Raw genomic sequence first — 12842 nt, forward strand, 5'->3', positions numbered from 1 at the left:
TGAAATCTATGAGCCTATGGGGGCCACTCTTACTCAAACCACCGCACTTGATAACCCTAGTAAAACTTGTGAGCCAAGTCTTACTGACTCAAATGGCTAGTCCCTTGTTCCATGTATTTCTTTATTTCATTTATTTATGCTACCATATTACATTTACAAGACATTTAAAGGCAAATACTGTTCTGAAATCACTGTGTTAGTGCCCACTGACTCAGATAGTAGAAACCAAGGCCGTGGAAGCTGAAGAGCAGGCCAGTGGTGAATAGCTTACTCAGGGCATGCTTTATAAACCCAAACCTCAGAGATACTGAGAATATTAGGCTTGTAAATTTCTTACCATGATAGAGCTACATTCCTAAATCCTTGTCCACAACTAAACAAAGATTTCATCTCATATTCTTACTCATCCTCCAAAAACCATACCCACTGTCTATAGAATTAGGTAATTTTCTTAGTTCAGGAAAGTTGATGCTAAAATTTTCAGTTACACAAAGTATTTATTTATACATGCAGTCACAGTAGGAGCCGTGTAATTACTAATCATGTGCAAACAGACATAAATGTTTGGAGACTTGATGAAGCCTACTGTTGCTGTTCTTTTCATTTATTTTCCACTGTTCATAATCTTTCTTTATGCTGTTTTCCTTGACTTTAGTATGTTGTGCCTTTCTAACGAGTTCAGGCTTAATGGTTTGTTTCCTGATGTATACACTGTAATACATTCAAGGCAGAGAAGTGCCCTTTAAGTGCAGTTTTAACTTTGCAGTACGTATTTGTGATATCTTGTTTTATTACAATTCATTTTAAAATGATTTCCTCATTTCCCTTTCGCTATTCTCACTTATTTAGAAGGGGATTTTCTTGGTTCCCAGAAACCAAATAACTTTGTTAATTTATTTTTCAGTTTACCTGATTCCTGGTACCTTCTTGAATTTATAGTTTGTTTTGGTTTTGTTGGATCTTACCCTAGGAATGAATATTGATGATGGTGTGTGTGTGTCTGTGTGTGTGTCTGTGTCTGTGTGTGTGTGTGTGTGTGTGTGTGTGTGTGTGTGTGTGTGTTGCCTATGAAGAGGCCGCCAGATCCCGGGGACCAGAGTTATTACGGTTGTGAGCCACTGCATGGATGCTTGAATGGAACCCGGGTCCTCTGCAAGAGCAGCCAGTGCTCTTAACCACTGAGCCATCTCTCCAGACCAGTTTTAAAGTTTTCATTTGGTTCTATTTTTATTATCCATTTTTTCCTTATCATTTTCATTTTTTCTTTTTAAATCCTTGAGTGTATTTGTTAAAATAGATTTTTAAGCCCTTTTCTATCCTTTAATCTTTTTTATTTGAGAACTAGTATTACTGAAATTGTTTTTTGTTTCGTTGGTGGTGAGTTTTCTTTTTGGTTTTGTTTTGGTCTTGATAATGAGTCAGGTTTCCTAGTTTCTTGTGTCTAGTAAATTTTTTTAGCTGCAGATATTTGTGCCTATTCCATCACAAAGTCTGCATTTTGGTATCTTTTAGAGAAGTCTAACTTAGTTCTCACAGGCTCTTAGCTCTTAGTTGGTTTATCTCTATAATTGCATTAGTTTTAGCTTTGTTGCAGCAAGGTTTTGTTTGTTTTGTTAACAGTCAGCTTTGTATCCCCACAACAGTGTCTCTACCTCAGGTACAACTGTGGTAGAATAGAATGCCTAGCTTGTGTGAGGCCCTGGAGATAACAACCTTGCAAGGAACAGGGTTATTTTAGTTTACAGTTTTAGACATCCCAATGACCAAATGGCCTTGATGTGGGGTGCTTACCCACCAACCCCACAGTTTCCCAGAGTTTTCTTGAGTGTGAGCAGCAGGAAATATTAGACAGAAGGATTTATAGTGTGAAGATAAACAGATAGAAAATACAGGATAGCCTTGAGAGGGCCTGGAACCTTTTCCAATGTGCCCTGACTGTCTCTGCCCCAGGGTATTTATAGATATGCTAAGAGGTGGAGCAAAAGACCTCCTCCAGCACAGCCAAGTGCAGACCATCTCAGACCCCTGCACTCAGGCCCGTAGTCTAATCATCCTCTCTAAGCAGACTTGCTTGATAAAGCCACAAAGAACCTGAAAATGGGCTCCCACACCTTGGTACTGTGGTAATTTAACATATCTGCATAAGACTATATGGTGAAGCAAATTCACTCCCTCGTGGCCAAGAACTAAGGATGAACACAGAAGAGCCAGGATACCACAGTTCCCTTTGGGAGCATGCCCACAATGATTTAAGAACCTTTTACTAGACCCCATCCTGGTCAAAAAAAAAAAAAAAAAAAAAAATCTCTGCAGCCTCCCAGTACCACCTCTGTAAGGACCATGTCTTGAATACATAGAGTTTAGGGGGCGCTGAAGACTCTTGCTATAGTATGTGTGGATTAATCTTACCCAAGGTCAGTCTCTGTAGGGATTCTGTTGATTTAGCTAGGTTAGCTAGGTTTACCTATTTCCTCTGTTCTCTGAACTTTCTACTGTATCTGTTTTGTGTTGTCTCCACATTTTTGTCTGTTGTGTGGATTTGACCATACAGAAGTACAACTTTGTACTCAGTGGTAGACTCAGGCAGGTACCCCTCTCTAGATTTGTGAAGCACCCTTTCTACATTGCTTCTTCATTCCTAGAGATTGGCTTTCAAATGCTGTCTGCCTTGATTTGAGGTAAGCCTAAACAATCTGCTCATCTTAGCATTCACTATCTCTTGAGTTTCCATTTTGTATGTCTTAGCCCAAAAATAAAGTATAAATAGAACTGTGGGTGGCCAGTGGGCCACCACTTAGAATTCCTTATTTCAGTAGTCATAGTCTTGTACTACCTGTTGTCCAATTGGGAAAATACTTCCCATGCATGGTGATGTATAGGAGGTTGGTTACACCAGTACCAGTTGCTCTGTTACTTTATCTGGCCATAAGTCCCATGAGACCATTTCCTCTAAAATCTCTTGTTCCATTGCTTTTCTATTCCCTAAATCTTCTGGGTTCCACACACTGCTGTCATTTTAAAGTTCTCTGCCCTTTTGTCTATCTGCATTGATTGTTTCTCTTTTTCTTTTTAAGAAGTGTGACCTTCCTGCACTTTCAGTTTCTTTGAGATAATACTTCTTCATTCTTCAGCTTAGGACTTCAGTTTATTTAGAAAACCCCCTTCGCTTATCACCCAGGCTACTTTGTTCTTACTTTCCTCCCACTGAGATCCTGTTGCTCAAACTCAGTTATTGTTTTGAGTTCTAAAATTTCTATTTGTTTCTTTTAGTTTCTATTTCTTCGTAAAATATTTAGTGTTGTATTTCTTTGGACCTACTATCCATGATCATTTTGACTTTCACATCTGTTATCCTCATTATTTACTGTACTTGCTGTGGCTCTTTTTTTCATTGGCTATTGAACATTATGTTTCTTTAATAACTTAGTTCTTTTCCGTTGTTACCAAATACCATAAGACTTCTGTGTGTGCAGACCCTTAGTGGCCTGGTGCAGCCTGGAATCCCTTGTTCAACTACTAGCCTCAAACTCAAAAGAACTTTGTTTCTAAAACCCAGTTATCTTGATGTGTGCATCTCAGTCTGTTAGACTGGAACATGAGCCACTCCCACTGTTAAGACTTACGTTCTGGTCACAGGCATTGACCAATTTGAATTTTGTAAGATAGAGCGTGTAAAGGCATTAGTTCTTAGCCTGAAAGACTGTCTTAACAGTTTGTAGGTTTTGACTCTTATCTTTTTACTTAAGATTCAAAGACAGTTTGGAAACACTGGAACACAACTTAAACATCTGTCTGCTCCTCCAGTGTATACTATGTATCAGAAGTGCCTGTAAAGATGGATGCTGTGATACTATACAATTGATAGATGAAGTCCACACCTCCTGTAGTTTACATGTATTGATCTGCCTAAACCACAGTCTGCATAGTTGTAAGACAGTCTGAAAATATGTGTGATTCCTGGGGGTGACAAATCACAGGTGCTTCTAATCTTACTGTGATACCTATAGGTGTTATATGATACCTACAGGTGAAGAAACCACTAAAGAAATTCTGGATTCCACTTAATTTAGTGAATAGTAAGGTGTGATTTTTCTTCCCCATCCAAATTCTCAGATACCTTTCAAGGTTTTATGGACCCAGATTAAGAACCCTTGGCCTATACAGATCTTATGTTAAACTTTGTGAAAAGCTAGTGATTATTTCAAAGATTTAAATCCATAGGTTATAATAATATCCATAGGAACTGAGAAAAACAGAACAGAAATACAGTTTTGCATTATGTACGATTTAGCAAAGTAATATAATATTTGTTTCAAATCATCAGCATTTCTCATTACAGTTTTGGAAAGACATTGTTGATGACAGTGAAGTACGTGACCTCATTTCTGACAGAAACAAGGCTCATGGTAAGTCAGTCGGCACACATCAGTTTGTTACACACAATAGAATAGCAGTAAGTGAAATAGCAGCTTCAGGGAAATTTGTATTTTCTGTTGCAGAAGATACATCAGGAGAATGGATATGGGAATCTTTATTTCATCCACCTCGGAAGCTGGGCATTAATGACATTGAAGGACAGCGGGTACTTCAGATTGCAGTGATTTTGCGAAACCTTTCCTTTGAGGAGGGCAACGTTAAGCTCTTGGCAGCTAATCGCACCTGTCTTCGTTTCCTGTTACTCTCTGCACATAGTCATTTTATTTCATTAAGGCAATTAGGCCTTGACACGTTAGGAAATATTGCAGCTGAGGTAAGCATGTGGCCTTCCTTACCATGGCTTTTGTTTTTTATCCACAATTACTTTCAAATTTTAAAGTGTTACATTCTGTATCTGCCTACATTTACCAGATTTTAAATGCTTATGTATATTTGTACCCGAAAGATAGTATAGAGAAGCATCATATTTTTATGGGGAAAAAAATGAAACATTTGAAATGATACTACATTTGAAATGGATACTGATAACTGTTCTCATATCACTTACATTTTTAAAAGCATTACAACATTGTCTTGTTCATTTTTATTAAATTTCCATAGTTTGGGAAAAAGCATACCTCAGTGATGGTGTTCTTTCTTTCTACCAGCTTTTATTGGACCCTGTTGATTTCAAAACTACTCATCTGATGTTTCATACTGTTACAAAATGCCTCATGTCAAGGGATAGATTTTTAAAGATGAGGGGTAAGAACTCAATTTTTTCATTATTTCATGTGAACAAACTTTATCATTTATTTCAAAGACAAAAACGTATGTGTTTTTGCAGGCATGGAAATTTTGGGAAATCTTTGCAAAGCAGAGGATAATGGTGTTTTAATTTGTGAATATGTGGATCAAGACTCATATAGAGAGATCATCTGTCACCTCACTCTGCCCGATGTGCTGCTTGTAACCTCGACACTGGAGGTGCTGTACATGCTCACTGAAATGGGGGACATCGCCTGCACAAAAATTGCAAAGGTGGAAAAGAGCATAGGTAAGACAGAACCAACACTTTTCATCATAATTTCTTTTCTTGTTTGAGACAGGGTAGCCCAGGCTGGCCTCAAAGCCATCTCCCGAGTGCTGGCATTACAGGTGTGAACCACCACCTATTTCTTGCAGTGTTGGGGGTCAAACCTAGAGCTTTGTGCATGCCAGACAAACACTCTACCAGATGAGCTACATCTTCAGCACAAGTATTATCTTTATTGATGAAAACAAGTACAATACTCTGTGGAAACTTTGGTGTTGAGAATTTATTGTGTAGTGTTGAAGAGTTATTACCCCCTCACACATATCCCTTTACGTTACCCTTTTAGGTGATAAGGAACAGCTACTGTGTAACAAACATGATTTTGTAGCTGTCAGCAGTCTGTGTTCCTCTCAGTAATTCTTGTTATAAATCAGATCTAAGCTAACAGCACCACTGTGCCTTACTCCTTCACAACTTTACTGTGCAAACTGTCGTCAGGGATGATTATAAGTGACTGAAGCCACATGAGACAGACAAGCTTTCTTCTGCTTCTGCACGTTCTCACCGTTGCACTGCCTTAAAGGGCAGCAAGCTCAGCCCTGCAGCCTTGTTAGTTTAGATAGACTCACCGAAGAGTGCCATGTTCATATTCTGCATTAGTAGATCGAAGATAGTGAAGAGTTAGCTTGAAGATGTTGTTACTGAGAAACTAAAAGATTACTTTCCCCATCAGTGATCCCCAAATCTGGATATGTATCAGAATCACTTTGGAAACATCTTAGAAATAAAGATGTCTAGTCTCTACCTCAGAGATACTAAATTATCTTTAGAGATTGGGCTGCTTCTCTTTTCTTAATAGTTCACACGTAGTTCTGGTGTACCAGGATTCGTGGACTGGCACTACTTTATAATATTATTAACTAACACCTCTTCTTTCTTTCATCGTAGATATGCTAGTGTGCCTGGTTTCTATGGACATTCAGATGTTTGGCCCTGATGCACTAGCTGCAGTGAAACTCGTTGAACATCCAAGCTCCAATCACCAAGTTTTATCTGAAATTAGGCCACAGGCTATAGAGCAGGTCCAAACCCAGACCCATGTAGCATCTGGCCCAGGTTAGTGTTTTCATATGTTCTTTTTCTGTATGCTTGTGAGTGTGTGAGATTTCATGCTAAGGGTAAATTCAAATGTGCAGTACAAAAAGTCATGTTTTACGGACAGTTGGCTAAAGAATTGTGATTTCATAGCTAGCCTCTATTGTAGATATAGCAAGGTCAAGGTGAGCGTAGAGGGAGGACTAGATAAAATAGGGGAAGCGAATTCACTCACAATTAAATATGAGGGACGTATAAACAGTCAGTGCTTATTCTTTGTGATTTTGTTCATGGGATATGTATATACCTGAGAAAGTTAATTGTGCATTACCTTCTAGCTCTCTTGAGTGATCAGGGTATTATATATTTGGTCCTCTTAATATTTGGAGGGAGGTGTGTTTTTCTATGTGTATGAGGGTTTTACATGCATGTGTGTCTGTGTACTATGTGAGTGCAGTACCTGCAGAACCCAAAAGAGGGTGTCAGATCCCCTTGGAGTGGAGTTACAGATGACTAACCTACATGTGAGTGCTGGGGATTGAACCTGAGTCCTCCAGAAGAGCAACTCATGCTGAGCTGTCTCCAACCCACGCCCCCCCCCCCAATTATTCTTAAATGTCAGTTCTAAGACCTTAGGCTCAGCCGAAGCTTAGGAATTGACATGTATGTAATGTATGTGCACGTGAACATACACAGAAGCATATGTGCCTATATGTGAGCATTCTTCATGATGTTCCATGGCTCAGTTCTGTTTAATTTGGAAATATTTAATTATGGGGCAGACCTAATAACCTAGCTTGTTCTGAGTCATCATTTTTTGTTTTATCATATTCATCGGTTTTGGGGTGTTGTTGTTGCTTGTTTGTTTGGTCAGTTCTCTGCGTTCATTTGACAAAGCAATCCATCTTTCACTTTCCCTGCCATCTGGTGTCTCCAAGGTAACTTCTCCTTCCTTCCATTGTTTGAATGAAGATGGTCATCTTTATGGCTAGCTAACATGCCAGCTCTGCAGAATGACTTCTCTAGTTGTTTGCTTATCTGTCAGAAGGAGCTGCTGCCTTGTGTGTCTGCTCCAGGCAGGAGCCTTCTCCACCCTTGTCCTGTTGCTGTCATTCTCTGGTTCTTGTTGCCTCCTTTCCTAGACAATAAACCCAGGTCCTTGTCACCCTCCCTTGTGGCTCCCAAACCAAAGCTCTATTGCAGGGCTGGGCATGGTGACAAGCAGATCTCTGAGTTCAGGGATAGTCTGGTCTACTGAGTGAGTTTCAGATCAGCCAGAACTACAGAGTGAGACAGAGACAGAAAACACACAGAAAACCACATCGTTATCTTTAATGTACATCGTCTTCCTAAATATCATGGTCTCTTTGGTTCCTAGTGCTGATGACGTGGTCCTCCTCACATTCAGTTGTGGCTTCTATCTCTCCATTCTAATTCAGAGTATTAAAATTGTGTGCCTGTTTATGTGAAGTATGTAACACATATTACACATTTCATTGTTTTCATTGTGTTCTCCTTAAGTATCTGGCAGTGTTGTAGTATATGTGCATTGAACCCATCTGCCAGAACTGAACAAGTGGACATTATTGGCAAAAAAGGGAAGTGTTGGTGTATCCATGGGAGTAAATATTAAGCAGCAAGCAAATATCCAGGCGTTGTCTCCCCTATCATTTCAGCACTAGGGAGACAGGCATGAAGCTCCTGAATTCAGGGCCAGAATAGGCTACTTAGTAAGACCTTGCTTGTCTCTAAATAAATAGCCCATAATTATAATTGAGAAAGCTTTAGTCAAGGTGAAGAAAATGTCTTTTCATCCTCAAAGAACAGCTAGAGGTTAAAGCAGATGAGGACATGGAGAGGTGTGTCTACAAAGAGTACCATACTTAGTCAGTCACAATGAGTACATTATATTCAAGGTCATTTTAGTGACGGGGGCTGTTTTGCCTTGTGAATGATCTTTAATCTTAGCATTTCTTTTGACCTCAGCAGATGAACCCAGCCCCTGATCTAGGCTTTGGTTCTCATTTGTCTAATGAATTCAGTTAAGCATTAAGAATCTGTGGGCTATTCACTTAGGTAGGAATTCATTAACAAAGGTGGAAATAGGCCTCTAGAAGACCCAAAAGAGTTAACTTGGAGCTGGAGAGCATTCAGTTGGCTATTCTTTGTAGTTGGACACTTTTTCCTCTTACAGTTTTATTTAATACTGCTCTCTTATAGCATGATCATCTTGAAACTTTGCCCTTTCTTCATCATCATTGAAAGCTTTGATCTGCTTTTAGGCCAGCATCTTAATTCCATCATAATTTAAATAGTTGCAAAGAGTATATTTTCCTGATGGGTATTAAGCTGACTTTTAAAAATAATACCATATTCTGTATAGTTATTAGAATTTCATTGCCATAATCCATTTTTTCCAATGTGTGTGGACTAAGAGTACGGGTCAGTGTCAAAGTACATCCATGGCAGCACAACCCAAGTTCAGTCCTAACACCCTTGCCAGAAAGAAATGTTTTCATGATATCAGAACCGGTATCCAGCCCTCCTTTACTTTGTCCTCACCCCAGTAGCCTTATGAACCTTACCCAACTGTACTGCGCTTATACTTGGAGTCTCTTTATCAATCACCTAGCTGTGTTCCCAGCCTTAAAATACACTTGATAAATATTTGTTTCTTTATGAAACTCTTTTTGAAAGTTTGTTTTACAAGTTTTAGTAGTAAGTAGTACATCAGACAAAATTAAATACAGGCTTTTTTTCTAAATAATCATTAAGTACAAAGTAAAGTGCTCAGAAGTATTTTCAGTGTCCAGAATCCATTAAAGTAATATATGTGTGAATTTGTACTATTTATTGCTAGAATGGAACTGGAACCAGAATTAATCTTATTTTCTCTCTTTTTAAATTGATGATAATTTCCTGCATTTTCAACTTATTCTGATTACTCCCTGCTTTGTTTTTCTCCTCCTGTTCCTTCAACCTTGTCTCCCTCATCACGAAAGCAGTCCCTTTCCCGGTCCAAGATTGCTTTTGTTTTGTGACCCATGTAGATTAGTCAGGGCCACCTGTGTGACCACTGAGCTGGCACTGCAGATACTACTTGACAGTCTAGGTCATGTCAGTAAGTGGACAAGGAAAGAACTTGTAACCCTTCGAAGTTTTTAACAATCATCCAAAAAGTATTAAGCTTATTTTTATTCTTCATGTGGCAACCGAGCTCTCTGCTTTTTGTTGTTGTTTCCTTCCTTCTTCCTTCCTTCTTCTCTCTCTTTCTTCCTCAAGTAAAGAATTATGAAACACTTGACTTGATAGGTTTTATTTCTACAAAGGTATTTATAAGACATTGTTATAAATCATGCTTACTACTTAGCATAGTGGTTCACAGACTTGAGAATGCAGTAGAATAGTCTGAAAGCATTCGTACAGCACAGAGTTCTGAATTTTCTAGTCAGGTGGGACCTGAGAACTTTCATGTCCAACAAGGTCCTGTGAGATGCTGATGTTATTGGTCTGGACCTCTGGGCTAAGAAAATTGAAGTAGTATTCAATATTGAGCATTACTGTATTTTGAGGGCTGCTTCTGATACTTATAAAGTGCCTTGTATCATATTCTTGGATTTAATTCTTGTAAAAATCTTGATGGTACAGATTTCCCTCGTTTAATAGGTGGGAATGTCTGCTACAAAACCAGACTAATGAGGCTGGGGTAGAAGGTGCTGGACTTTCGGTGCTGGGCTCAAGCTCAATACACACTCAGAGCCCACCCTGCAAAGCTAATTCTTACTGTTCGTATAAAGCAACATTTCCCTGCTTTTCTTTGGAGATAGGTCTGTTCATGAGGCCAAGGCTTTTTGTTCTGTTTTAGCCTAGAGCCTCTGTAGAATTAATATTCATCTTTTAAATGAATTTATCACTTCCAATGCATTGTGCAGCTGAGCTGACAGACGCTTATCAAGCTGGTGACCTTCGCCTATCTAATTGTTCACTTTTTTATTAATGGACTGTAGTGCTGAGATTGAATGTAAGGTTTTGTACCTAGGTTAGGCAAACATGCTGCTACCAAGCTGTGCTCACTCCCATTGAATCCACTGCTTTACTCAGGCACGGTTCTTTTTTAATCTTTGTGGCTTGATTTTCTTACCTGTACCTATACACCAAAGAACAGTGAAAAATAATAAATATGTGAAGTGTTCAATCGGTTTCTAAGATGGGGAAAATAATTTATATTTCTAATAGCTAAATTACCCATTTTATTTTTGTTGAATCATTATGAGGCTAAGCAAGATAGGAAGGCTCTAAAACAGTACCTGATCTAATACATGGTCATTTTGCTTTCTTTAATTTGTTTATTTCCATATGTTTCTATACCTTTGTAGAAGACATTCTTTATAAATAAGAATTGGTTCAGTGCCTGTGAATGTAGCATATAGTGACTATATTTTGTTAGTGATATAGCTTTAACGTGTCTTTTTCTTCAGCTTCCAGAACAGTTGTAACCCAGCATGCTGCTCCACCTCCAGGAATAGTGGAAATAGATAGTGAAAAGTTTGCCTGTCAGTGGTAAGTGGCTTGTTTCTAGTATGGCTTTAAAATCCTTGGGAAGAGCAAAGCAACAGAAAAAGAAGCAGATTCATTAGTCACCCAACAGTTCTTAGTAAGAGTAGATCTGAGTTGTACAAATAAGTCATTTCACATATACTTTGGCATGACTTGAAAGAAAAGAATTCATCAGTTTTCTAAATTAAAACAGCCTGTTATTAATGTCTTTAAATTATGACATTTAACGCCCCTGGAATAACATTTGTGTTAAAACGTTACCTTTTTTTCCACTTTGTAGGATATAATATTTGCCAGCTTACAAAGTCTGTTCTTGTCATATTATTTTGTTAAAACTAAGTTGGACTAGTGTTGAGAAAGTAGAACGAGGTTTTGTTTTTGTGTTTGAGGCAGGTCCTTGCTGTATAGCTCAGGCTGTCCTTGAACATAGCCCCTCAAGTACAGAGATTACAGGCAGATACCAGCACATCTGGCTTAAAGCTAACCTCATTTAAAGGTAGTCCAGCTTTCCTGTCCATGGTTAGTAAGGGAGAATTAATCACGTGATAGAATAGCTGGTGTGTCTGCACCTTGTGATAAACAACTTGACAGTACTGTCTCCTTGAGAAGATTATGTCTTCCAATCTCATACATGCGGGCAGGGTATATGCAGAGCTGGTGAGGCTCTGGTGGGAGCTGTGCCGACATTGGTTCTGCAACCACATGGAAACTCCTCTCCCGTCCTCCTTTGCTGGGTTACTGCTTGGGCTCCTGTCACTGTTGGGTGTCTTCATACCTTGTTTCTCTGAGACCTTCCCAGACTGCTGTGCTCTGCTCTGACCAGGTTCTGGTTTCCAGTGTCTCCACTGGCTTTTCTTCACCTTCCCTCTCATTGTTACACATTAACCATTTCTTCTTGAGGACTCTTCTAATGCCAGCTGGATCTATTAGCCGCCTTCTGCAGTGCAAAGTAAATGGTGTTTTCTATCTACTTTTGAACTCTGAGACCATAGAGGATTATGAAAGTTGGAAAGAGCACAAACCACCACACATTAAAGTGTGTGTGTGTGTGTGTGTGTGTGTGTGTGTGTGTGTGTATCTTTTTCACATCCCAGTTATATTCCTGACACTTTTTAACAAGAAGGAAAGAAAATTATTTTATCATTGTTACTATGTGAGTAGTGTATGAGAAACAAGTTAGCCTGTTTTGCATAGTGAATTCTGGAAAGAGTTTTACAGAGGTAACTAGGTTTCTAATCCTGACTTGTAGATGGAAGTTACTTTATAAAGAAGTATGTGTTCATTTGTTATGAAGTAGCAAACGGAAGTGCTTGGAGATGAGAGTGGCAGAGTGTAGTATGTCATTGTTTGATGTCATAATTGAAAACTTTGCTGATTCTTGGCTGAAGGAATTTGCTCCAGGAGCAAAGAAAAATTTAGTTAAGGTTTCCACTATTTCCTTGACCTCAGTGTACAGTATGATGCCTTTGATTAGGAGTTAGTGCAAAACAGGTACACCAGCAGATAACCACTGGGTAACACTGCTTCTTAGAGAACTGTTGCTAACAGACTATCCTTCTTGTGGCTGAGCTGTAACTCTAGATCTTGTTTAGAATACTGTAGTAAGTGTGATAAGCAATTAGTCTAGTTCATTAAATCTGTCTAGAACTTAGTGTGTATTTTACTGACGTACGAGTTAATGAAATGTAGTTAGTTGAAGTAATTATTAGTGTAACACATTATCTTTCAACATAGTTTT

General features: G+C 38.8%; 1 protein-coding gene across 1 annotated transcript in view; it reads left to right on the forward strand.

The window, feature by feature from the left end:
* Nucleotides 1-12842, forward strand: part of Arid2 (AT-rich interaction domain 2) — a 144856-nt gene that overhangs the window by 82289 nt on the left and 49725 nt on the right. Inside the window, 6 exon segments of the mRNA XM_036207841.1 lie at nucleotides 4340-4406; nucleotides 4500-4750; nucleotides 5085-5181; nucleotides 5264-5473; nucleotides 6401-6568; nucleotides 11026-11107. Coding sequence (XP_036063734.1) covers nucleotides 4340-4406; nucleotides 4500-4750; nucleotides 5085-5181; nucleotides 5264-5473; nucleotides 6401-6568; nucleotides 11026-11107 — 875 coding nt within the window.

The sequence above is a fragment of the Onychomys torridus genome, chromosome 16 (genome assembly GCF_903995425.1).
Source record: "Onychomys torridus chromosome 16, mOncTor1.1, whole genome shotgun sequence".
NCBI lineage: Eukaryota > Metazoa > Chordata > Mammalia > Rodentia > Cricetidae > Onychomys > Onychomys torridus.